The 27,655-nt window shown below is 40.3% G+C and overlaps 1 protein-coding gene, 2 long non-coding RNA genes and 1 pseudogene across 4 annotated transcripts; 2 read left to right on the top strand and 2 right to left on the bottom strand.

Annotated features, from left to right (window-relative positions):
* Positions 1–339: 339 nt before the first annotated feature.
* Positions 340–3,386, bottom strand: LOC136488018 (uncharacterized; annotated as a pseudogene).
* Positions 3,387–4,878: 1,492 nt separating this feature from the next.
* LOC136486255 (uncharacterized) lies at positions 4,879–6,816 on the top strand. The gene is made up of 2 exons (XR_010766736.1): positions 4,879–5,308; positions 5,453–6,816. It is a non-coding gene; the product is annotated as an uncharacterized lncRNA (long non-coding RNA).
* Positions 6,817–14,439: 7,623 nt separating this feature from the next.
* LOC136486254 (uncharacterized) lies at positions 14,440–15,667 on the top strand. The gene is made up of 2 exons (XR_010766735.1): positions 14,440–14,797; positions 14,908–15,667. It is a non-coding gene; the product is annotated as an uncharacterized lncRNA (long non-coding RNA).
* A 2,291-nt stretch (positions 15,668–17,958) lies between these two features.
* On the bottom strand, positions 17,959–26,974 carry LOC136486253 (protein Rf1, mitochondrial-like). 2 transcript variants are annotated; one of them, XM_066483130.1, is made up of 2 exons: positions 22,729–26,974; positions 17,959–22,370 (listed from the first exon to the last, which is right to left on the bottom strand). In XM_066483130.1, exon 1 carries the CDS (start codon positions 26,103–26,105, stop codon positions 23,709–23,711), a length of 2,397 nt encoding a protein of 798 aa, XP_066339227.1. In that variant the 5' UTR covers positions 26,106–26,974; the 3' UTR covers positions 17,959–22,370; positions 22,729–23,708. The 2 variants fall into 2 exon arrangements, with proteins under 2 accessions (XP_066339227.1, XP_066339228.1); XM_066483131.1 differs by having other exon boundaries at positions 17,959–23,259; positions 23,508–26,974.
* Between the last annotated feature and the right edge of the window lie 681 nt (positions 26,975–27,655).

The raw sequence follows: 27,655 nt of genomic DNA, 5'->3' as shown, positions 1-27,655 counted from the left end.
TATGTCAGTTGATCCCTTGCTATTCTTCGATTTTTCCTTAATAGCACGCTAGGATCATAAGGCGTGGGAGCAGGATCACAGTCACTAAAACCAAAGCGACTTAATACCTTTTCCACATAGTGGGATTGTAACAGAGTTACCCCACCATCACCTTCTCTAATAAGCTTGATATTTAAAATAACATTAGCTTCTCCCAAATCTTTCATTTCAAAATTGTTCGATAGAAGTTTCTTTACTTCCTTAATCACATTGAGATTTGATCCAAAGATCAGGATGTCATCAACATATAGGCACAACATAACAGCTTCACCCCCACCATATCGATAATACACACATGTGTCAGCTTTATTCACAGAGAAACCGTTAGATGTTAAAGTATCAAACCTTTCATGCCATTGCTTAGGTGCTTGTTTTAGGCCATATAATGATTTTAACAACCTGCACACCTTGTTCTCTTGACCATCCGCAATGAAACCTTCTGGCTGATCCATATAGATCTCCTCTTCTAACTCTCCATTCAGGAAAGCTATCTTAACATCCATCTGATGAATGGTAAGACCATAAGAGGCAGCCACGGTAATTAAGGTGCGAATTGTAGTCAATCGAGCAACTGGTGAATAGGTGTCAAAGAAATCTTCACCCTCTTTTTGGGTATATCCTTTGGCCACAAGCCTTGCCTTATACCTCTCAATTGTACCATCAGGCCTAAGCTTTTTCTTAAAAATCCATTTGCAACCTATAGGTTGACAACCATAAGGACAGTCAACGACCTCCCAAGTTCCATTAGATATAATAGAATCCATCTCACTCCTTACTACTTCCTTCCATAAGTCAGCATCAGGAGAAGAATATGCCTCTCTAATGGTGGTTGGTATGTCTTCCACAAGATACACTAAATAGTCATCACCAAAGGATTTTGCAACCCTCTGTCTCTTGCTCTTTCGAGTGACTATAGTGTCATCCTCCTCAGGGATGTGCACATGAGAATCTTCGGCATGATCTGTTGGAATAGACAGTTCGTGTTCATGGGGAATTATAGTCTCATGACTTGTTTCACTAGGTGTATTCTTCATTGGAAATTTATTCTCAAAGAATGTAGCGTCTCTAGATTCTATGATTGTATCAACATACATATCAGGAACTTCAGATTTTATAATTAAGAACCTATAACCAACGCTGTGAAATGCATAACCAAGGAAAATACAATCAACAGTTTTAGGCCCAAGTTTACGCTTTTTGTTGATTGGCACATTTACTTTAGCCAAGCAACCCCAAGTGCGCAAATATGAGAGATTTAATCTTCTCTTTTCCCATTCCTCAAATGGTGTGATCTCTTTATTCTTTGTTGGAACTCTGTTCAGGACATGACATACTATCAAAATCGCCTCACCCCACCATTCCTTGGATAATCCCGCTGTACTCAACATGGCATTCACTAACTCTGTTAGAGTGTGGTTTTTCCTTTTAGCAATCCCATTGGATTGTGGTGAGAATGGCGGTGTCCTCTCATGAACAATACCATGTTCCACACAAAACTCATCGAAGACATTAGAGAAATATTCTCCACCTCGATCGGACCTTAACCGCTTTATTTTCCTCTCAAGTTGGTTCTCAACTTCAGCTTTATAGGTCTTAAAATAATTAAACGCTTCATCTTTTGTTTTTAAGAGATACACATAGCAAAACCTGGTGGAGTCATCTATAAACGTGAGGAAGTATCTTTTACTGTCTTTAGTCAAAATTCCATTCATTTCGCATAAATCAGAATGGACAAGTTCTAGAGGTGCTAAATTCCTCGCCTCAGCAGCCTTGTGAGGCTTGCGGGGTTGTTTTGATTCAACACATACATGGCACTTAGACTTTTTGACCAAATTGAATTTAGGAATTAAATTTAGATTTGCTAACCGCATAAGACAGCCAAAACTTGCATGACAGAAACGTGAATGCCATAAATCCGACTCATCAGAAATATTAACATAATTCACCATTTTATTACACACATCATGCAGTGATAAGCGAAACAAGCCTCCGCAATCATATCCTTTACCAACAAAAGAACCATGTTTCGACACAACACATTTATTCGACTCTAGAATAATTTTGTAGCCATCTCGACATAGTATAGACGCACTAACAAGATTCTTCTTGATGGAGGGCACATGCTGCACGCTCTTCAATGGCACCGTCTTTCCCGAAGTAAACTTCAGAATGACCGTACCAACACCAAGAACATGAGCACGCGACCCATTTCCCATCAACAAGGCGCCAGACCTCTCGACCTGGTAGGAAGAAAACAGAGAAACATCAGCACACACATGAATGTTTGCACCACTATCCATCCACCACTCAGGTGAATTACATACTGAAAGAACAAATGGTAAAGAATTACCATACCCAGTTGCTCCTTCTCCAGTATCAGTAGTGACAACATTTGCTGATTTCTTTTCCTGCTTGAACTTGCGCTCAGGACACTCATTTGCCCAGTGCTGTTCACTGCCACAAATAAAGCAGCCTCCATCTCTCTTGTTGTTGTTCTTCTTTTTAAACTGTGCTGTTTGAACAGGCTTAGTTGTGTTCTCTTGCTTGTTCTGGTTTTTCTTCTTTTTATACTTGCGGAATCCAGAGTTTCTCTTCTGTACCACATTAGCAGTAGAGGTCTCAACACTCTTTCCATTGTCTTTTGCTCTCGCTCTCTCCTCAACATCAAGAGTACTAATGAGCTCTTCAACATTGAACTCCTGTCTCTTATGTTTGAGTGAGGTAGCAAAGTCTTTCCAAGAAGGTGGTAACTTGACGATTATACCGCCAGCCACAAACTTGTCAGGTAAGACATATGGAAAGAGCTCAAGTTCCTTAGCTAGTACCTGAATCTCATGAGCCTATTCCACTATAGATCGGTTCTCAAACATCTTGTAGTCATACAGCTGCTCCATGAGGTACAACTCGCTACCAGCATCGGTAACTCCAAACTTTCCCACAAGTGCATCCCACAGCTCTTTCCCTGTAGGAAGGATGATATAGCTTTTTTGGAATTTTGGATCAAGTGCGTTAATCACTGCACCTCGAAAGAGGTTGTCATCAGCCTTAAACTTAGCCTCATCCTCAGGAGGCAAGTTAGCAGGTTTGCCCTCAGAGACATGATAACATGACATTGCAGTGAGCCACAATTCCATCTTAGCTTTCCAGATCAAGAAGTTTTTACCATCAAAAGAATCAGGCTTTAACACAGCAGCAAAACCTCTGACAGAAAAATGCCTAAAATTAGGTTTTTGGATTGTTAGAATAATAGGCAATTTCCATGTTATTTTAATTCCATAAATTAACAGCATGATGATGACATATAAAGAAATATTAATCATTGAAATTATGATATCGATTATATCCATGGTGAAAATACATGCTAGATCATGTATCATGTGAAACATATGAAGATCAAAAACATGTGAACTTGATTCATGAATCATAACAGAGAGAAACTGACATGATATACATCTCATATTTGCAACAAGCATAAGGCTACATATGAAGCAACATGACTGTAAAAAGAAAACACATACGCAGAGCATATATTTGGCAGAAACAGACATACGACATCTTATAAAACGACAAGACTGGACGTATAAAACAAACTGATGGCAACATATGGAACAACACATATGAATTGCTGAAATATGTAGAAAGTAAAACAGAGAGAAGATGAAACGATCATACCCTCCCGACTCCCGTCCGCAATTCCGAAGTTCCAGCATTCGACATGCTGTAGGAGAAGAAAATATTTCCTCGAGGAAGGAGACGCTGGCGATCGGGAAGAAGACGACGTACAGAGACGGAGACTCTTGGGCAGTCACGTAGATGCTCCCCAAAAACCTAATTGCCGATCCCCCGAGCAAGGTCCCGAACGATAAGGGCATCGGAGGCACTGCCCTCTCGCTTCTCCGTGCGCGCAGAGTTACGAGATGAGGAAAGCCATCGAGCAACTGAATTGTGTTTCCGGAATGTGTTCTCTTTTAACTGGAGTTGGAAGACTCACAGGGGAAGCCGAGAGGCCTCGGAGGCATGCGCCGGGAAGACAGAAAGACCCCCCGGGAGACCAGGAGTCAGGCCGACTTGGAGTTGAAAACTCCCGTGGTTAGTGGGTGCTAAAAAGTTAACACGCCTGCCTCGCCCCGGCCCAGCCGGCGGCGGCGGCGGCGCGCGCGCGCGTGTTACGCCTTTATCCGTTTCTCAACTTCTCAAATTAGACGGATCAATTCCAATCATTTAAGTTGAGTCAACGTCCTTTTAACTTCCAATCCGGTACAAATAATAATACCCACAATTACAAGCCATAGAGTTATTGATTTATTAGATATATAAATGGGCCTAGCCCATAATAAATCCAACATAAACTACTTTAGCTCACTTGTGTGGTCTAGAGTTTTGTGAGATGGTCTAAATTTTAGAGAACATTTTAGATTTTCTATTTGTAGCGTCTAAAGTTAGTGACAATGAGATCAAAACATGATCCAAGTATCATTAGATTAATTATTGAATATATTTTTTATAATAAATTTATTTGGGAATATATATATATGTATATTGATAATATTTCTATAAATCTAGTTAATTTTAGGAAAATTTATACACACAAAATCTAACATTGGTCGAATTCGACTTCAGAAAATGAGACGTGCAATGAAGCGAGTGAGTACGCGACATTTTTGTTCAGTCTATCACAAAGAAATCCTAGTGAAACGATTTGAGGCATTAAAAAATGATTCAACATTTGAAGCTGCAGCTGCCGTACCACCACCATCCAGCCATCATCCACCGCTGCCCGCTGGTGCCGTGGTGGATGTCACGTCACGCACGGCGTCTTCTTTTGCCCGCAGATAAGAACGGGCCCACCAAAGTGACGTGGTCTCCCGTCCCGTCTCCCACGGTGCTCTGCTCTGCTCCCCACCAAATCCGCGTGCGCATCACGCAGCTTCGTCTCCGTCCTCTCCAGGTCGGCAAGCGCGGGCGCGCCACCGACTCCGTCGGGGAACCGTCCACCACCAACCGACCTGTGCCGCCTATAAATCCAACCCACCCCGGCGGACCTCTTCCTCTTCCGTGGATAGATAGATAGAATCGCATGGTTGGGTTCCCCTCTTCCTTCCCTGTTCGTTCCCTCGTCGGTGCCGTGGGGGTGGATGGGTAAGTGGCAGGTAAGGCGCAGTCGTCGGTTTCGATCTGACGCGTCTCTCTGTTTCTCGATTGGTTATTCCTAAGGCGTGACGGACTGGACTAGCCGGATGGATGGATTTCGTTTAGGTTGGATTGGATGGTTGGTTCTCCTCCCTTTGCTGCGTTTAGCTATTTTCTCTCGACCCCTCGTTGGGTCTCTGACTAATTACGATTTGCTGATTGATATGTATACTTAGGTTATTAATTAATTGTTATGCTGCTGTTGCGATCTGTTGATGTTTAGGGCTGCTCATTCTGGTGGAGGATAAGGCGACTCGATTGTGATCTGTATTTGTTGGGTCAGATCTATTTGGTATCTGTTGATGTCTAGGGTTGTGTGGTTATTTTGATTCGATTGCTGTTCATTCTGGTGGAGGATAAGGCGACTCGGTTGTGATCTGTTTGGGTTGGGTCAGATCTATTTGATTGGTTAGCGTGGATGTTTTTGATATGATCGGAACAAAAGATGGATTCAAGGGGATTTGGTTTTGATTCGTCGATGCTGTGTGATCTGTTCAGTCAAAGGTTGTTGCTTGGATGCTTCTATCTTCTTTAGGATTAGGATGCCGATTTTGTGGAGAAAACCAGTGCCTGTTGGTTATATGAAACTACTGGACTGCTCAGAATTCTGCACTGTTTGCTCCTGATTGTAGTCGGAAGAATTTTTAGGTCAATTCGGATATTTTACAGAGCTATGATATGATTTAGTATGTTGTATTTTGGGGCAAGTTATATTAATCAGATGAGTACTATCAGATTATTTGAAAGCCTTGCAACTAAAGGTCACATCATGAAGTTCTCGTGGGTTTAGTAGATAAGTTGCTTTCTTGGGAGCCAGAACAGTTCATTTAGAGTTGAGGGGCATGATCGTGGAGATGATTCTACAATTGTACTCTTCAGTGCCACTTTTTGATTAATTCAATTTGGTGGTTTCTTTTAAGAAGACATGAAGAGTTTGATTTCATATAAGGCTTACATCCTCAAGTTCATGTGGTTTTAAATAAGTTGCTTTCTTTGGGAGTGAACCATTTAGAGCTAATATAGACATGGTCATGGAGATGATTCTACAATTCTCTTCAATATCATTTTTGATCAATTCAATTTGGCGGTTCCTTTTAAGATTACTTGGATGCAGAGTTTGATTTGCTTCTCTAAGGTGTAATTTAATGCTAGGTTGAGGAACCAGGATTATAGAAGTGTGTCTGTTCGAAGCTTCATTTGAGTAAGATATATGGGGAATACTTCAGTTGTGGCTGCTTTGCTAAATTACTGTTGGCATTTGTTTCTCTGGTGGTATCATAAGGCCTTCTGTATAATTCCTGGACAAATGATTTACCATGGGTCTTTTATTACTCGGACATAGTTAGTATTGGACATGGCTTTTTGGCTTCTGTTACTGGATTATGCGTTCATTCAAGTGTTGTAGAGATCTTTAGTTTTGTACTTCTGTTGGTTCAATAGTACTGTAATATATGTTGTACACAGGATGTATGATGGTGAAAAGTATTTTTTTCCTGGAGCTGTAATTATTATATGATATGGATATTGGTATAGAACTTGGCACAATCCTACTTATTATAAATTGCTTGTGACATGACTCTTTTATTATGGATCTGCTGAACTTTACAGTAACCACATGTCTATTATTTCTTCTCATTCTAATCTCTTGCAGATCGTATTCTTGAATCCCATGCAAATACTACATTTATTTTGGTGCTGCACAAATTTTAATTTTATGTTTTATAGATCAGTGCAGTTTGTTTCCTATCCAAAAGGTTTTCTTCGAGTTATTCTAGACTGCTATGCTTTTTAATACTAATTTGGGATCTTGTGATCTTTGAAGTGTTCTTTATTAAGTTCAACTACAATAACTGGATTGTGTGCATCTGAAAAAATGCAGGGGGTCTCGGTGTAGGAAATCTGATTGGTTTAGATTTTACATGCATGCAGGATTTATCTGCATTTACTGAATTGAAGCAACTCATTATGTGATGTGTAGTAGTGCTATATAACACATAATTTAGTATTAACCTTGAAAGTGGGGTTAGACGGTGTTCAATCACTTTCAGTTTGGTCCATATTACTTGATCTTTTGTGACAATGATTTCTTAGGTCAATTCAGATTTTTTGCAGAGCTATTATGTAGTATTGTAGTGCTACTATACTTCTAGAGTGTTGATTAAAGGGCATGCTAGTTTTTAGCAAGTTATACTTCTAGTGTTTTAGACTAATGGTTTAGACTAGTGTTTTAGGTAAGTTGATTTATTTGGGATATTTAGACTTGAAATGCCTGAACCGTGACTTGGGGCTCTTGGTGGGTTTCAACTCTAGCCTACCCCAACTTGCTTGGGACTGAAAGGCTATGTTGTTGTTGTTGTTGTTGTAGACTTGATCATGGAGATGATTCTACAATTCTATTCTTCAGTACTATCTTTTTCATCAATCCAATTTGGTTGTGTCTTCTAAGGAAATATGGGCACAGAGTTTGATTTGATTTGTAGCAAGGGTCACCGGAAGTTTTGGTGATTTTAGATAACTTTCTTACTTTTGGGAGCCAGGTCAGTTGGCATATTTATGGAGAGAATTCTACAAATTTATTCTTCAGTATTATTTTTTGATTGATCAATTCAATTTATTGGGTCCTATAGTGGGTGCATATTTTGGTTTACTTTGAGGTGTAGTTTGATGCACAATATATGTATGATAAAAAAAATATTTGCCTGGAGCTGTAATTATTATATGATATAGATATCGGTATGGGGATTTGCACGATCCTACTTATTACAATTTACTTGTGACATGCCTTTTATGGATCAACCGGATTATAACAGCAACTGCATGTATATTGCTCAATCTAATCGCCTGCATGTCGTAATCTTGAATCCATGCAAATACTATGTTTATTTTGGTATCACACAGACATGCTGCTTGAATTTTATAGATCGGTGCAATTTATTCCATATTCTATCTGCAATGAACTGAATTTCTTCTTGTCACATGCACATTTGGACGTTCTGCCACATTGTTCATTGCTGGCTGAAAATGTCATCTGCAGACTTTTGGTTTTAATATCATTTGATTTTGAATTTGTACTATTCTTTAGTTACTCTCTTTCCTATATGTAAAGGTCATAAAGTTTTCAAGCCACGTCTCTAATAAGCCCCGCATAATATTATTGAACATGTTATGTTGGTACAGCTTCATAGTTTAAGTGAGTTCTCAGCCTGTCATGCTGACCTAGTTCCATATTTCTGTTCATTGAATTGAAGTAACGTGAAGAGAGGCAGAGGAAGACCGAAGTTGACTTGGGTAGAGGCAATAAAAGGAGACTTGAAAGGATGGAATATACCGAAAGACTTAGCCTTAGATAGGAGTGCTTGGAAAACAGCTATTCACGTGCCTGAACCTTGATTGCTTCTGCTGGGTTTCAACTCTAGCCTACCCCAACTTGTTTGGGACTTAAAGGCTTTGTTGTTGTTGTTGTTGTTGTGAATTGAAGTAATGTGATCCCTCTTTTTTCCATATGTACAGAAAGTAGAGACCTAGTTCCATAATCTTTCTGTTCATTTAACTGAAGTAACGTGATCCTTCTTTTCTTCGTATCTAAATGCTGTAGAGACCTAGTTTCGTATTCTTTTTTCCATATCTACATGTTGTAGAGCTTTGTGTTTTATTTCAGTGCATCCTTGACTGATGCAATGTGGTTTTATTCTTGTTAGAGTTGGAATTTTTCTTTCCTATTTGAGTAATAAAACTGATGGATCTAGTATTTGTCCTTTTTGTCTTTAGTCCTGACTTAAGTGTGCTATAAGGTTTTCAGTTAGCTCATTATTAGCTCATTATTTTCGTTTAGGTTGGATTTGGATGGTTGGTTCTCCTCCTTTGCTGTGTTAGCTATTTTCTCTCGACCTGTCGTTTTGTGTCTGACTAATTACGATTTGCTGATTGATTTATACATCTAGGTTATTATTATGCTGTTGTTGATATGTGATCTATTGAAGGGCGGGCCTGGTGCAAGCGGTAGAGTCTTACCGCCTGTGACCGGAAGGTCCCGGGTTCGAGTCGCGGTCTCCTCGTATTGCACAGGCGAGGGTAAGGCTTGCCACTAACACCCTTCCCCAGACCCCGCACAGAGCGGGAGCTCTCTGCACTGGGTACGCCCCTTTTTTTTTATATGTGATCTGTTGATGTCTAGGTCTATGGCTCTATGCAGTTATTTTGATTCGATTGCTGTTCATTCTGGTGGAGGATAAGGCTATTCGGTTGCGATCTGTGTTGGTAGCATGCTGTGTTGGGTCAGATCTATTTGATTGGTTAGTGTGGATGTTTTTGACATGATCGGAATAAGATGAATTGAAGATTCGTCCATGCTGTGTGATCTATTCAGTCGAAGGTTGTTGATTGGCTGCTTGTATCTTATGATGCCGATTTTGTGGAGAAAACCAGTGCCTGTTGGTTGTTATAGGAAACTACTGGACTGCTCAGAATTATGCACGGTTTGCTCCTGATCGTGCATCCCTCATGATGTTGCCAGTCTAGTCAGAAGATTTCTTAGGTCAATTTAAATTTTTTTATAGAGCTATGATGTAGCATGTTATATTCTGGGGCAAGTTATATTAATCTGATTATTTGATTTGATTGAAAGCCTTGGTAAAGGTCACATCTGAAGTTCTGATGATTTTAGTAGATAAGTTGCTTTGTTTGGAAGCCAAGACAGTTTATTTAGAGCTAATAGACATGATCATGGAGATGATTCTACAATTATATTCTTCAGTACCTCTTTTTGATCAATTCAGTTTGGTGGTTTCTTCTATGAAAACATGGAGAGCTTGATTTATACTATAAGGGTTACATTCTCAAGTTCTGGTGGTTTTAGATAAGTTGCTTCCGTTGGGAGTGAGAACAGTTCATTTGGAGCTAATATAGACATGGTCATGGAGATGATTCTACAATTCTCATCAATATCATTTTCGATCAATTCAATTCGGTGGTTCCTTTTAAGATTATCACATGGGTGCTGAATTTGATTTGCTTCTCTAAGGCGTGATTTAATGCTAGGATGTGGAACCGAGATTATAGAAGTGTGTCTGTTTGAAGCTTAATTTGAGTAAGCCATGGAAGAATACTTCAGTTGTGGCTGCTTTCCTAATTTGCTGTCGGTATTTGTTTCTCTGGTGGTATCAATTATCATAAGGCCTTTTATATGGTTGCGGGACATTGATTTACCTGGATCTTCTATTTCTCAGACATTGTCTTTAGTATTGGATTGGACATGACTTTTTGGCGTCTGGTGCTGGATTATATGGTCATTCAAATGTTGTAGTGATTTTTAATTTTGTTGGTTCAATAGTATTATGTATGATGTTAATATTATTTTCGTCTGGAGCTGTAATTATTATATGATATGGATATTGGTAATAGAAAATGGTACGACCCGGACCCTGCTTATTATAATTTGCTTGTGACATGATTCTCTTATGTATCTGCTAAACTACTAACAGTAACCGCATGTCTATTGTTTCTTATTCTAATCTCTTGCAATTGTATTCTTGAATCCCATGCGAATACTACACTTATTTTGGTGCTGCACTATTTTTAATTTTAATTTTAATTTTTATTATATAGATCAGTGCAGAAGGGCGGGCCTGGTGCAAGCGGTAGTCTTACCGCCTGTGACCGGAAGGTCCTGGGTTCGAGTCGCGGTCTCCTCGCATTGCACAGGCGAGGGTAAGGCTTGCCACTGACACCCTTCTCCAGACCCCGCACAGAGCAGGAGCTCTCTGCACTAGGTACGCCCTTTATAGATCAGTGCAGTTTGTTTGCTATTGAGGAGGTTTTCTTGGAGTAGGTAGATCAGAGTCATAGTCTGTAACAGACTAAATTTCTCCTTAAGGCAGTGGCACGAAGTCAAATAGTTTTCAGGCCTTATCTCTTAAACTGCATGCATAATATTTTTCCTAAACATTTTGTGTTGGTTCAGCTTCCTAGTTCAATTGTGAGTTAGTTATCTGCCTGCTATGTTGTCTTAGTTCCATCTTTCTGTTTATATATGAACTGGAGTAATGTGGACCCTCTTTTTTCTGTACCTACATACATGTTTTGGAGACCTAGTTACATCTTTTTTCTTTTCATTGAACTGAATTAGCATGAACCATCTTTTTCTTTATCTACATGTTGTAGAGTTTTCTGTGTTTTATTTGAGTGCATCTCTAGCTTAATGTTGGTTCTGTTTTCTGGCTAGGTCCGGTTCTGTTTTGTGGCTAGGTCTTGAGGTTGTTGGTTTTCTGCTATTGTCTTGCTTAGGATTCTAACATTTAACATAGCTGATACCTGACAAGTTATTGGATGATGTTGTTTTTTTTTTCGCGTCTAACATGTTCTTTTATTGGGGGCAAGTTCTTGTCATAAGGTGGATGTTTGCTCAAGTGTGTGGAGTTCAATCATTCTTCGATGCCAATTTGTTATTTACTTCTGCACGAGCTTTGATTTGGACCTCCTAAACTGCAAATTAATTTGGATTTCAACTTTGGCTTCATGGACCCCCATGGTTTGGCTTATGTTATCTATCTTCTCCTGGTATGTTCATTCCGATGTCACATGGGTATGTTCATTCCGATGTCAAATGAGTCTTTAACTTCTGTAGGGTCCTGTAATTTATGTGGCCAGCTAGTTCTGATTGTAAGCATTCAGGAGCTTTAGTTAATATGGATGTTGTGTAGAAGCATTATTTAGTTAATATGGATGTTGTGCAGAAACATTATTGCAACTTATATGACTGGATATAAAATTAGTCAGGTAAAAGATTAGATTAAAAACAGAAGTGCAACTAAGCATCCTTGGTTCTGCATCAAAGTAGACATCAAGTTTTTCTGGACTCCTATGCTTGTTAATCCTAATTTGGGATATCATGATCTTTATTGTGTTCTTTATTAAGTTCAGCTACAGTAATTAAAGTGTTGAAAATATCTGCCTGGAGCTGTAATTATTATATGATATGGATAGAAATTGGCATGATCCTGCTTATTACAATTTACTTGTGACGTGTTCTATGGATCAATCGAATTATAGCAGTAACTGCATATATATTGTTTTTTTCTCATTCTAATCGCTTGGATGTCGTAATCTTGAATCCATGCGAATACTAGGTTTATTTTGGTACCGCATAAACTTGCTGCTTCATTCTTATAGACTGGTGCAGTTTTATTTCAGATTCTAGTCTGCAACAGATTAAATTTTAAATGTGTTTGTACATTCTCCCACTGTTTTTGCTGTCAATGTCATCTGCAGGCTTTTGGTTTTAATACCGTCTGAATGTGTACTATTTTTTAGTTACTCTCTAGCCCATAAAGGTCATAGTTTTCAAGCCTTGTCTCTAACAAGCGCGCACAATGTTTATTGAACATGTTATGTTGGTACAGCTTCACAGTTGAAGTTTACTTTAGTTCTCAGCCTGTCATGCTGATCTAGTTCCATCTTTCTGTTCATTGAACTGAAGTTATGTGGTCCCTCTTTTTTCTGTATCTACATGCTGTAGAGACCTAGTTCCCTTGTCTTTCTGTTCATTTAACTGAATTAACGTGGTCCCTCTTTTTTCTGCATCTACATGCTGTAGAGACCTAGCTCCATATTCTTTGTGTTCGTTGAACGTAATATGAAGCCTTATATTTCAATATCTACATGGTGTGGAGCTTGTGTTTTATTATTTCAGTGCATCCTTGACTTAATGCAACGTGGTTTTGTTCTCCTTAGAGTTAGAATTCTTCTTTCGTTGCTTGGCTTATGTTATTACGCCACTTCTTTGTATGTTTATTCTAGTGCCAATGAGTCTTTGACTTTTGTACTGTGCTGTAATTTATGTTGCATACTAGTTATGATCGTAAATCATTCAGGAGCTGCTGGTAATGTGGAAGTTGTTGTAGAAGCATGTCCTTTGCTGTGTTCTCTCAATTCTATTGTCTTGCATGTTCAATTTTCATCCTCACTCGGGTACTAGGCTCTTCAGTCTTCTTTTTGAGTAAGCTAAACCAGGGCTAGATTTTGCCATATATATGTGTAGTTGCATCCTCTGTCTCCCTTTCTGACAGTACTGATCACATATGATTTATTTTGAAAACATACAACAAAGTAATCAACGTCTGTTTATTTTTTTTTGTTGACACATGAGTTTTGGAGTCTTAACTAAACTCTTATGGTACGTAGTATTACTTGTGGTTTCTGGTGTTTAGCTTGATGTGCCTAATCAACATTTGTGTTTAGCTCGATGTGCCTAATCAACATTTGTGTTCTGTCCTTTATTTTATTCTTTTAACCTTGAATAACAAGGTTAATCTAATATTTTGTGATAATCTAGGGTGCATGGTTTCTATTAGTTTGGTTTCTATGATTTCATTTTTAGAACTCATCTATGGTAGGCAATAAAATAGATAATATACTGTGATAGATAGCAATTAGGTTATTTTTCTATAGATGCTACTTCGAAAGCTTTGATAATCTAGTGTGCATGGTCTTGATAATTAAGTGAAGCCAAAACATCCTGCTATGTTACATGCTCATATGCTTTTGGTATTATTTCTAAACTTGTATAAAAAGTTCCCTCTGATTGGAAACTGCATGAATCCATGGAGCTTAGAAACCAGCAAGGGTATATGCTAATTTGTTCTTCCTACTATTATATAATATGTTAACTCTTTCCCTTCCAAGCTAAAGATAAAAGGTGGTCTTAACTGTACTTACGATAGGAATCAAGTTGGTGTCAGCGATTAGGGATGGTTTTGTTGCTTTGAAGTATATTTGTGATTGCTGCATTTCTATTTATGTACAAAGAATTGTTCTATCTGCAGAGTTTGTAACTTTTGAAAGGTTTTTGTCGTGTCTGCATAGACATCATTTAACTAGTGTGCTCATGGAGTGTCTCACGTAATATAGAACTGTGATGTCAATATGCTGTATTGCTGTTGGTTTTATTTTTGTAATGATGATTTTAATGAGTGCTTCCATACTTTGGTGTGGCGATGATCATATCGAGTCACCTGATGGCAAACTTGAGTACTGTTAAATGAATTTCACTTATTGTGCTTCTTTGGTTCCAGGCATATTATCCTGATGATGACTGCATTTGCTTCAGCTGTCTGTGGGCTTGGTAGCTGTTTGTATTTATTTTCTTGTTTACCATTGTGGGGGGGGGGGGGGGGGGGGGGGGGGGGGGGTGTTGCCTAACACTGCCAATGCCGGTCCCAAGCCCGGATAAAAGTGGAGGGGGCACGGTTGAATGGTTAACAGTGAAGTCTAAATAAAAGTTGAGTTGTCTAGTATATGGTTTGTACTAGGCTCTGGCATCAAGAGAATAAATGGTTTATTGGAAGGCTAATATGATCTAACTTAGAAGTTGTAACTGAGAGATGTAGAAGTGGGCACAATTGTCAAGAGTCTTGTCTAGTGTTAAAACGAATGTAATTTATTTAATGTTTGCAGCTTTTAAATTTGACAGCAGACACAGACCTGGAGTATATTCAAATGAAAAAGAGGATCTCTGTTGTAGAATGAAGATGTTCTGTGAAATTTCCTATGGGCCAATGGTCTGTGAAATGAGGTGGTCATCCTTCCATAACTTTTGTTTACTTCTTGTTTCTTAATCTTAGATCTTTAAGAGCCATTTAGACTGTATTGTAGTTGATTCATATTTTCCTTGGTCTTTGGCAGACCACTACCACAGCCTGTGCCAAGCGACCAAGAGCAGCGACATATATAACTGGTGGCAGGGGTGAAGTGGTGATCCACTGTCAGCGGCAAGTGAAGCCGAGAAGGCAACAGCGGTCACTGAACAAGACTGGACTGTGATCAACTGTCTATGTTCATTGAGATAGCAGCAAAGGAAGAGGGAACTTCCAAGTTCCAACTAGACCTCACATGGTCGTTGAGCAGGCTGTATGCAGCAATGGACGGGATGAGCACAAGCACATATAAAAGAGAACTGGGTAGCCGTCGCAGAGCTGTCGCGATCACCGAGGCTCCAAATGTGGCAAGCAATGCAAAGCAGAAGCAGCACTCGACTGATCGATCACCTGCCAAAACCGCCGGACTCCTAAAACAATGCTCCAGTCCAAGTCGATACAACATCCAGCCTGTCTCTCGCTGCTACTGCTACGGGGCTACCCGTCCAAGAACGCATTATGATCAATTAGTAAATCTCCATTCGTCACTGGAAGAATCGAATCATGAAGCTAGCTTGGCTTGGATTGTGTGTGATTTAGATGGATTCTCCTATACGTACGGATGCTAACGGGACGGGACGGGATGCCGATTCAACAGCAGGCCATGGGCTTCTGGTCTGGACTGGACAAGGCCACCAACAGCGAGCCCTTCCCTCCGAATCAATGAGATTGTAAATTGGGAATTTGATGACTAGGTAAAGTATTGAATCTGACGATGATAGAATCTACTGTATTTGTCAACTTCGAGATCCAATTTCTGTTAATTCCCTTCATATACATATATATATATATATATATATATATATATATATATATATATATATATATATATATATATATATAGAACTACTATGTAGCTACTTTGAGTTACGATAATTACTATGTTAATTTACGAGATTATAGTAACTCCTTACTAAGTGATTTACTATAACGTTACGGTAAATATCCCCATGTGTTATAGTGACCCAACTATCGTAAATATGTATTGATATTATCGTAAATTAGTATATAAAATTATCGTAAATAGAGGTGGCCACAGAATAACGATAGTATCAATACATATTTACCGTAATACATATTTACGATAATATCAATACATATTTACGATAGTTGGGTCACTATAACATATGGGGATATTTACCGTAACGTTATAGTAAATCACTTAGTAAGGAGTGACTATAATCTCGTAAATTAACATAGTAATTATCGTAACTTAAAGTAGCTACAGAATAAATTATTTTATAACTAGCTACGGGGTAGTAGTTCTATATAGAATATCATATTCTGTAGCCAGGCCGTCCGACCGCACCAGGCTCACACCCGAACCAGCGCTGGGGTTTCCCGTAATCACGTGATGCCAATTTCACGTGCGTGCCAGTCAAGGTCATAATGGAGCCAGCTAGCCAGATTCAATTGCATTGTTTATTAATGGTAACTGAAAAAAAGTAATCAGCGATGGTAGCCTTCGTGTTTCACGCTGGGACACCATGTGGATCTCGTAATTTCATTTTTCTAAGTAAGGTAACAGGGCGTACCTGCATGTGCTATTATGGTGATTAATTTCATATATGGATGGATATTTTTTAGAAGATTTATTACTAGAATATATGATGCCTCCTTTGATTAGTTACCATAATCTGTTTAATAGATTTGCTTTTTTTACTAGAATCTATGCCTTTCTGCCCCTAGTAGTTACGATATATTATTTACCAAACGTCACAGTATCATTTACCTTATATTTACCGCAATGGCATTTCCCATTTACTATAATATCTATGGTATATCCCATTTACTATAATATCTATGTCATATCCCATTTACTATAATATCTATCAAGAAATATTTAGTGTGGAGTAGATCTATGCGCCATCTTCAAAAATTATTGAAACAATAAGGAAAATACTGAGCAGGACACAGTCTGAATTACTTTGCTTGCACATTCTATGTTACAATGCTCCAACACAAACAATCTAGTTTTTACCAGCACATGCACATCACACAACCTGATGTTGTGCCGAACACCATAAGTTGCATGCTCGAAGTGGCTGCCTCCAACAGATTTAGATCAGAACCAACAGGGTTAGGCATGGTGGCAAGCAGGGGCACCCAAAAGATTACAGGTAGATACATACAGGTATGAGGGACAGAACACAATGGGGAGCTAGAGCGTCATCAGAACAAAGATTGGGTACAGTGCATGATCTGAGATGGATCTGTCATGCCATAAACGCATGGATGCTGCCTTATAATTTCCTAGGAAGTCTTATCACCTGAAACCACATGAAAATAAACAAACTAGTTTCTACAATGTAAAAATCGGTTTAGCATAAGAAAGTTACAATATTTTGAATGTTCTAAGACCATGATTAGGATGGGAAGTACCACAATTTGACATCAATCAATTTCAAATAACTAGTTACTATACTGTCGACACTTATTTACCACAATATGACACTTATTTACCAGAATAGATTAGCAATCTAACGAAGACAAACACATATAGAAAGACCTAATTTATACAGAAAAAAATGCAATACGACAGCCTCGCTTTTCATATGGTATACTGAAAGGTTGAAGGAATACAGGTTAAAAATAGAGCATGACTGACAAAAAAAAGCACCATTACAGTCATGACTGCCAAAGAAAAGCAGCATTCAAAATCGAGTCATGTTAGCTCCAAGTTTAGGTAAATCATGGTTCGCATTTTGCCAACAAGGTTTACAAAAATTTTGGCCTATATGAATAGAAGTATTTACTATAGCAGCGAGCCGGCCATCTTCCAATCAACAATTTAGTTAATCAGAGAAAGTTGCTATAAGGAAAATTGTTTCTGGATGATTGATCTATGTAATTTACGAGAATGAAGTTTGATAGTATTTGGTTAACCAAACGCAGTTACCATAAACAAAATTGGTTACTAATGATTTACGACCATCATTGAGTACATAAAGCAACAACATGAAGATGAAACCCCCAATGCATCATGCCATCATGGCTAATCAGATAAATAAATAAGCCTCTAGAAGAACATAGCTCAATATTTACGAGAATTATTTTATTATTCTACTCAGACCTAACTTACACTGATATTTACAAGATATGGGTACTATGAATGTAAATATTTCCAATAATACTATAATATTTTGCACTAGGAATAGTTACGAGATTTTTGTATTGTATTATTCCAAGGTAACTTAAACTGATATTTACGAGAAACATGTACTATGAATATAAGCATCTACAATAGTACTACAAATATTTGTACTAGGAACATTTACGAGAATTGGCACTGAGAATATTTACTAGAATTTTCTACAATAGTACTACAAATATTTGTACTACGACGCACCCACAGTGATGAGCCAACGAAAGGCACAACAGGTGACGGCGGCGAGGCTGGTGTCGCTCCTCTCCCGTGCACGAGCGCTCACGCGAGTGGGCTGCCGTCGCGCATGGCCGGAGGTGGCGTTCACATGCCAAACAGCAACAGGAGGTCCGCCTCGAACTAGATCAGGCAGCAGGCGGCCATCAGCCGGGCCGCCACACGCGGATCTGCCCCGCCGGTGATCTGCACCACCGCCAGCCATGGCGCCCAGCAATCAACGGGCTTTGACGGAAGTGTAGCCGATGTTGCCGCCGTTGGTTGTGGGGACGAAGACAGCCGCTGCCGCCGGGTGGGGAGGACAGCCGCTGCCGCTGGGTCCGGCGGAGGACAGCCGCTGCCGCCGCTCGGAAGGAAGAGGCCGTCGTGGCCGGTGGGGGCCGTAGGGCGCCGCCGAGATCCAGCGCCAAGGATGTAGCAACCGCCGCCGGGATCCGTCCGCACGGGACAGGACGAGCCACGCATCGGGGAGGGTGCGCCTGCACTGCCGCCGGTCGGTGAGGAGGCGCTGCGCAGCCCCGGATGCATGGATCCATGGGAACACCGGCGCACCGCGGATGGAGTGCGGGGGCGGCGGAAGAAGCAAGCGACGGGGATTAATGGGGCGCAATTTTGGGGCCGCGGGACTAGGGATGGTTACGCTCGGTCCGTCACCCTGCCTAATTCGGGTCACTGGTCATTAATGCTACTGATTGAGCAACACTGGTCCCTAAAACAATGGTGCCCGTCCATGGGTCGAATGGCCTCTTTGACTGAATCAGACACGCGCGTCGGGCCTGGCTACAGAATATGGTATTCTGTAGCCAGCTATAGCATAATACTTCTATATATATATTGATATGAGATTAATTTTGGCCCCTGGGTTTATTGGCTTATGTGTCCGTCCGGTCTGAATGTTATGTCAGCACCACAGTAACAGTCATGCTTACATGGAGCCATCGCATAGATTTGATGCACTCTAATTTCTTATCGACTCATTCTTGTGTGCCATTAGGACCAACTAGTATAATATAGGCAACTAGCCAAACCAGATAAGTTCACAAAGGCTCAATTCAGTAAAGTCTCACATTTTCCAGTTAATTTAATAAATAAATAATGCCTTGTGCTGGCTTATGTCTTCCAAATGAGAACACTGACTGAATAGCAAAAGACTTGCAGAAAGGCCGAAGGAAGCTATTCTTCTCAAGTCTCAACACCGACATACTTACACGCTTGTATCAAAACTAAGGTTGCTAAAAATAAACAAATCTCCAGTAGAAAAGATCGTCACTGAATCGAATGAACACTGAATATGTCGACTGAAGATCTATACAGATCTCATCTCTGTTCACACAAACTCCAGTGACCACAATCAATTTGTATGACCGTTGTAACACATGGACCATCACCTACCTAGTCAGTACAAAGATCATACATAATAACCTTGACAGGGTGAACCATCTTTATTTTAGCGATACGCATATATTAGTAAATTACTGACACCATCGACAACTAACAACTACAATTCCTTAAACAACCAAACCGATTCGAACACAAGACCCCTCTCATCTACACCTTTCCTTGAGAACGAGCTGATTCCAATGCAATCTTGAGCTCGGTGATTTCAGCTTTTAAGTCCGTAATGGTAGCTTGGAGCTCCCTGAGATGATTTTCCTGGGAATGCATCGTCTTCACGGCTTCTTCTTTGCCCAACTTGTCAATAACCCTTGTTCCCTCGTCGGTCGTGTTACCATGTCCTGCATGATTGTAAGAGAAGCCCTTGTTTAGTTGGAGAAATTTGGATTTTGGGGCTACTGTAGCACGTTCGTTTTTATTTGGCAAATAGTGTTCAAACATGGACTAATTAGACTCAAAACGTTCGTCTCGCAATTTCCCACCAAACTGTGCAATTAGTTTTTCTTTTCGTCTACATTTAATGCTCCATGCACGGGCCGCAAACATTCGATGTGACAGGTACTGTAGCAACTTTTTGGAAGTTGGGGTGGAACTAAACAAGGGCGAAGTTAAACATTGGCCACCGTTTTGTTTGAGTACACTATCGAGTCAATTTCGTCTTGGTCGTAATGTTTCTGCAACAGCTTAAGAGACCAGAGAGGTGAAATAAGAGAAGTTACTTGAATAGCAGACACTCTTGTATATCGTGCCTTGTCAAAGCATCAGCATAGCTTCCAAATACTAAAAAAAGAATATGCAGCAAGAAGATATCAGAGTACAACAATGGGGCTGATCTCTACTTCTCCCATATCAGCCACATTTCTCGTTCCAGTGGACATTTATTTTGCACATCTTGTTATAGCAGGCACAGGCCAGTTTTCAAATGGGCTAGCAACTCCAATCATGTTGGAACTTGTATCATGAATGAATTATGCCTGAAAATTAATAATAAACAAAGAGTAGGAAATGCAATGGGATTTCTAACAACAGGAGCCCGAGGTGGTTTAGGTGGCTGGTTGTCTGAGCAATTAAGAAGTAGTTGAGAGGTTAGAGTTAATGCAGGAATTAGAACCAAGGAGCCCGCCGACTCCTATATGTATCCAGGACTCATTTTAATCAAGAAGCAAGAACAATTACTTTCCTAATCTACCTCTTCTCTCTCAATCTCACCCCCTTCTTCTCTGGTCGACTAGGTAACAGCCCTGGCACCATTACCGGCCCCTGGCTATGAACTAAGGAGCCAGGGACCTCCAACCTTGGGTGCCAACGCCCTTGACAGACACGAAGAAGGGTATAGATGCCCCAAGAGGGTGCTACAGCCTTTGTTTTCAATCCGGGGAACAATCAACTTGACAATATATATCTGAGGTACATGTAAATTGTAGAATCAGAGGCTTGATGCAGCACTTTACAGGTTGCCTGAGTCATGTATGTCTTGAAAATTATTTCAAAGAAGAAAAGACAAATGCATCACCATATCCTTTACAAGAAATTGGCATGCAATTTATGCTACTTAATCCCAATGACCTTAGCATAGCATGCAACCTTCACAGTTCTGAAGCAACTTTTAGGAATATAGTATCTTATACTTCATGCACACAAAATAGAAAGAACGGTGAATCAAACTTAACATGTATAAAAAATACTACTACAGATTTAACATATGAGGAAGCAACACATAAAGCAAAGCATGGCCTCTAGTTGAAAATGACTACGCAAACTAATCAAAGAATAAGCTTAATGACCATAATTTATTTGGTGTTATGGTGCCAAATCCAAGAAGCTCTCGTCCATGATTCAAGCTTAAGACCTGAATCAATTTCTGTCCTTCAAATATCGAAATTTCTCTTCCTAAACCAACCAGTGGCATGACTTTGACAATTCAATTTTTTTTAGATTAGAACAAATTAAACAGCCTTGTGCCACAATGTAATCCACTTTCAACTACTGAATCTCATAAGGCAGAGAGAGGAAAAAGCAAGCCTCAGCACAATGAATTTTAGCAACCTGAAAGTCATTCAGTTACAGGTCTTATATTATTATAATTTGTGAACAGATGTTAAAGCGAACCAGACAATCTTTCTGGATCAATGGAACTTCACTTGTGTAGACAAGACAGAAGCAGTAAGTTAAAGGTTTTTTTTTTCCTGCAAATATTGGTCGCAAAATGAAATAAATGTTAATCACGAGGAGGCTTCTACAAAATATTGGATTAGGGAGTTCTCTGAGAAACAAAGTATTGACCAGAGTCCATAGAGTCCATGCTGTGACCGGGTACTTGTAGTCCTTGGATCCAAATTTTGCCACCAGATTGAGAGGTGACCCAGGTGAGGCGACCCAACGGTCGACTTGTGAGCTCTGACCCGGGACCTCCCTTCCTGTTGCCGGTGGCCAGCTTCAATATGAAGCCAGTGAGAACCAGAGGAGGCTTCCACTGCCTCTTTTCTAGATGGAGCAGCTCAGGAGCTGGTGGTATTCGCCTGCTTCACCTGAGGGCAGCAACTCCCAACATCAGACAAATGGGCTCCAGTTTGGATTGGCCCCAACTCCCAACTTTTTGCCACAGTGGCATGGGAGGAGCTCAGTGTCCATGCTGTTTCTGAATTCAGCATCAAAACAGCATCGGAGGAACAAACCTGCGGAGAATTCGGTTAAAATTGGAAATATGTTGCTGATTAACCATACTACAAGTACCAGACCATGTGTTGATTTTAGAATTACAGACCATGTATTGTGATTAACCATGCTACTAGTACCAGACCATGTATTCGGTTTGTTACAATTGGACTACTGAAGTGCATCTTAGTTCAAACTGTTTAACATGCAGCATTTTACATTTTTAAAGATTCAGCCTGATGAAAGCAAGAACACTAGGATACAGTAATAATGCTATGTCAACATAGACCCGGGCAGCCACATGCTACTTTCCGAAAAGCATCAAACTTCGACAGGACATCTTGTTACCATAGATGACTGAAAAAAAATGCTACTCACAAGAATAGAAGGAGTAGCAATGGGTGTGTGCTAGAAATATGTAGAGCCCCCTGCTGCATCCCCAATGTTAGGGGTTCATGTGTTTTGCAAGTGTGCAAATCCAAACTGCCTGTATGTGTTGCATACATATACAATTGTAAATTAGTAAACCAAAAGAGTTTTGGTAACTTACTGGATGGTGTGGATGAGCAAGCATCTGAAAGAGGCCTCTTAACTACATGGTCAGTAAAGTAGTGCAGGAGACAGATATTACATGTCACATGAAGATGTATGGGTACAGTTGAGGATACAAGGCATTTAACATAATGCTTATTTGTAGGCTTCCTTAGGAGAATGATACTGCAAAGGTGACCAGATTGCAGAGGGCAGGGAAAAAATTCTAACCTCATTTCCAAAGAACTGCAGAGATCTGCCTTATGCACAGTTGCATTCATTATCAACAATAAAGCAGGGCAGGTACTGTCAGTGGAAATACTAGGGGAGCCTCTTATAGGTAACCAATCAGAACAATAAAGCAATATAGGACTGTTGCTGTCAACATAAATTGTGTGAGGAAACATAAGCAGCATTTTCCACCGCTAACAGTGGGGGAAGATACACAAGCTTAAATTATAGGCATCGGATCAATGATCAAGAGGTACACATGATTTATTTATGGCTGGGAGTGCAGGGTTTATTAACAAATGATGCAATAAAAGGTAGAGTACAGCATTACTCATTAATTTGTAAACAGATTCCTGCTGTAAGGCTAAATAGGATTGTCCACAGGATTACTTTACCTGTTGATAAACTTGATGCTGAAGTGCACTAACAAGAGAGCATTTCCCTAGAGAATTTCATCATTCAAAGAATACCACAGAGGCACAGAGCATGGCCAAAAAAATAGAGCACAAGACAGAATAGTCAACCCAAAAAGTTTACATTGTCACGTAAAGATGACCAGTACAGTTGAAAAGTGAATTCATTTTTTTTTACAACACTCATTTGTTGGCAACATTGAGGAAATGATACTTTTCAGGCAGGGACTTTGCTTGGTGCTGATATTCCTCCCTCGAGAAAAGTGATATAAGCATGGAAGAAGTGGAAGCCTCAAGTGAGAAGTTCTTCTCATCAAGTTTGGAGAGGTAAAACCCAGCCCTGCTTATGTCACCTCTATTCAACAACCTCCTAACTAGAGCATTTAACATACGTGAGTTTGGAGCAGTACCACTCATTTCCATTGCTGAAAACTGACCATCGAACTCCTCTAGCGATCCTTCTTCTATGAGATTTTCCGCTATTAAGCTGTAGGTTACAACATTCGGAACCAGACCATTAGCAGAGATAGTAGCAAACAGATCCATGGCATCTTCCTTTTTGCCACCTTTGAGCAAAGCACCAATCATGATGTTGAAAGTAATAATGTCAAGTTGAAGATCCTTAGAACACAGGCTCTGAAACATTTTGAATGCTTCATCAACACAATTACTTTTGCAAAGACCATTTAGAATTATGTTGTATGTGTGAATGTCCCACTCTTTTCCACTTTTCATCATATTGAGATAGAGTTCTTTTGCTTCAGAAAATCTCCCATTTAGAAACAGACCATGTAGTATAGTATTGTAAGTCACAACTCCTGTTGTAATGCCGTTGCTCAACATTTCTCGGAAAACACTATATGCATCGTCTATCCTGTCAGCTTTACAGTAGCCATTAAGCAAAGTATTATAAGTAACTTCATTAGGTGACATGCCAGTTGAGACCATACCATCAATTACCTTCTTGGCTTCATCCATCCTTCCAACTAAGCAGTAACCATATATTAACGGATTATATGAGAAAGCAGTTGGCCTTACGCCTACATGTTCCATCAAGTCAATGAGCCTCTGGGCTTCCACAACCCGTCCTACATTGCATAAGTTACAAATTAATGTGTTGAAGAACACCACATTAGGATGGATTCCTTGATCCAACATTTCAAAAAATAATTCCTCAGCCTTCTCCCATTTGTTAACGGTGCACAGTCCATAAACTAGGGAGCTAAAAACAACGATGTTAGGAGTCACTCCTTCATTGATCATCTGATCGAATTTGACCTCAGCGTCATCCACCCTGCCTAACTTGCATAGTACATCTATTAGTGCTCCGTAGCTTACTGCATTAGGACTCAACCCATGCTGCCTCATTTTGTTATAAATATCCATTGCCTTATCTATCATACCACATTTAGCATATGCACAGAACACTATGTTGAAGATGTGATGATTAGGTGAAATACCATTCGCTACCATCAAATTTAGGACATCATGCATTTCAGAAAGAGCACCTTTGGTAGCATATCCATGAAGCATAATGCCATAGATAGTTAAATTAGGTTTTATGCCCTTCCTAATAATAGAATCAAAAAAAATTCTAGCTTCTCTGCATTTTCCATTCTTGCATAGATAGTCCAGCAGCAAACCATAAGTAGCACAATCAGGGTAAATACCATGTGCAGACATTTCTTTGAGCAGTCGAACCACCTCTTTCCAGTGTCCTATAGAGAGGTATCCATGGATCAGACAGTTATATGTGCCATTGTCTGGCTTAACACCTTTATCAATCATCTGCTGAAAGACACCTTCAGCCTTATCAACCACTTGGGCTTTGCACAGGCCATCAATTACTGTGTTGTATGTCACAACATTAGGTGGAATCCCCCGATCCATCATTTCAAGAAACAGGCAGTAAGCTCTGTCCACTTGAGCCCCAGTAAAGAGACCGTTGATCACAGTGCTGTAGGACACCACATTTGGCGGGCAGCTTCTACCTTGATCATTAGCCATCATACACAGCAGCTCAAGTGCCTCCTCAGCTTTCTTTTCATTGCAGAAACCCTTGAGGAGTATGTTGTATGAAACCACATTCGGCGTGCAACCATGCTCAGGCATTCGTTGGAGCAAAACATCCATGGCCTCACTCACCCTCTTTCCGTCACAGAGACCTTTGAGCAGTTGATTGATGACCATGCCATTCACCCTCCAGCCCGTCTTAAGGATGAGGCCAAAGGCTGCGAAGCCATGCTCCAGGTGGCCCATGCGGCAGAAACAGCCGATGAGGATGCTGTAGGTGCAAAGGTTGGGAGTCACCTTGGTGGAGCATTCACGGATCATCCGGTTGAAGAGAGAGACGACCAGCTCTAAGTCTGAGGTGGAGGAGGAGCGCCGGCCCGGGGCACGAGAGACAGCGGTGAGAATCTGGTTGAAGGTGGTAACCGAGGCGGGACTGGCGTGGGGCAGCAATTCATCGAACAGCTTGAGCGCGTCGTCGAGGCCAAGGCTTCCCGAGCGTGCACGGCCGGCGAGGACGCGCTCCAGCTCCAAGCACTGGTTGCGGGCGACGCTCACGCGGCGCGACATGCCGACGGTGCGCGGGTGGTGGGAATAGCGGCCCAGAAAGGAGAGGCACGGACGGGCGGGCGGCGCGCTGCGTCCGCCTCCGGGGTGAAGCAGAGCACTCTCGTGAGCTGGGCGGGTCCGCGTGTGCCGTGTCCTGAGGTGTGTGACGCACTGAAGGTAGGAGCTGGTGGGTCTGGTGGGTGGCGGCGCGGCGGCAGCAACGGCAGGCGGTGGGCGCGCTGGTGGTTGGGGCGGGCGGGGCGACTAGCGCAGGTGCTGCTCGGCGTTGAGCCCTGGACTGGACTGGTTGCGAGGCCTCCTCAAGCTTGGCTGTTTTTCCTTTTTTTTTTTTGATTCCATCACATAACGCAGAGTCTAATAAAATTCTGAACTTTAGTTTTCCTAAGGCTTTTTGCAGCTACTGTACGTTTTACATTGTTTCGGGTGTGATTGGTTGCATAGCTGTTCACTGGCTGTGCACAAGGAACGAAGGAACAAAACCAATTTGCAATATTTTACTACTGTAACTTATTTCCACATCATTCTCATGTGTCAATTTTATGCTAACAATTTAAATCTCACAAAACATACTTCCTCCATCCTGAAATATAGAGTATTTTTATTTATTCTAAATAAAACTACCACATGTTTAACTAAAATTATAGAGAAACATATTAACTTCTACCACATCAAAAAAGGTAAGCTATAAAAATGCATTCCATAATGTTTCTAATGGAGTTTATATGATGTCTATCATTGCACTTTTCTATAAATTTGGTCAAACGTAAGATGAATTGACTTTGGACAAATGGAAATACAATATATTTTTAGGATGGAGGGAGTAATTCATATTCTTGTTTCTACACAAGAAGCAAAATAACGTTATGTGCATAAAATGATGTTTTTTATGTGCTGATATCTGGCTAGTAAGGCCTATACGAGTTGGCAGAAATCAGATAGCTAGATTGTTCATTTTGTCCAAACTAGAAAAGGCAGCAGCCATATCCATCTTTTGGGCCAAGTTGTCACATGTGTACGTACTAAAGATCAAATATAAGGTAGTTACATGACACTTGTGTCATCGTCAAAATCACTTGAACTTCTACTTAGCATGGGTCATCATTAATGTAGACTAATTGTAACAGATAGCAAGAACATATCCTAGTAAATAAAGATCAAAATGAGACCATATATACCATTATAGTCTATGCATCATAATATAGAGCATGATTTTACAGAAAATCTGAAAGTGGTTTCACATTATTTTTCTGAGCTAAAAATCATTTTCCTGTGGATTTTCTAATATTTGGGATTTTTTTAAAAATGTTTTGTAATTTTTTCAGTATAGCATATTTGACCTCCTAAACTATCAAGATAGTCCGATTTACTTCTCTCGTGGCTGATGTCGCACCACGTTAGACTAAACCGCCTTGAAAACCACACAAAGAAGAAAAAACACCTGATTTTTTAGTTAATTAAGTAAACTGGATCATAACAATAGTAGTTGATAAAGGCTAGGAAGATTTTTTCTAGACTCAGTTTAACTGGCGACTAAGACAAGAAGTCCAGCA

The sequence above is a fragment of the Miscanthus floridulus genome, chromosome 10, assembly GCF_019320115.1.
Source record: "Miscanthus floridulus cultivar M001 chromosome 10, ASM1932011v1, whole genome shotgun sequence".
NCBI classification, from domain to species: Eukaryota; Viridiplantae; Streptophyta; class Magnoliopsida; order Poales; family Poaceae; genus Miscanthus; species Miscanthus floridulus.
This window is presented reverse-complemented; position numbering and strand designations above follow the sequence as displayed.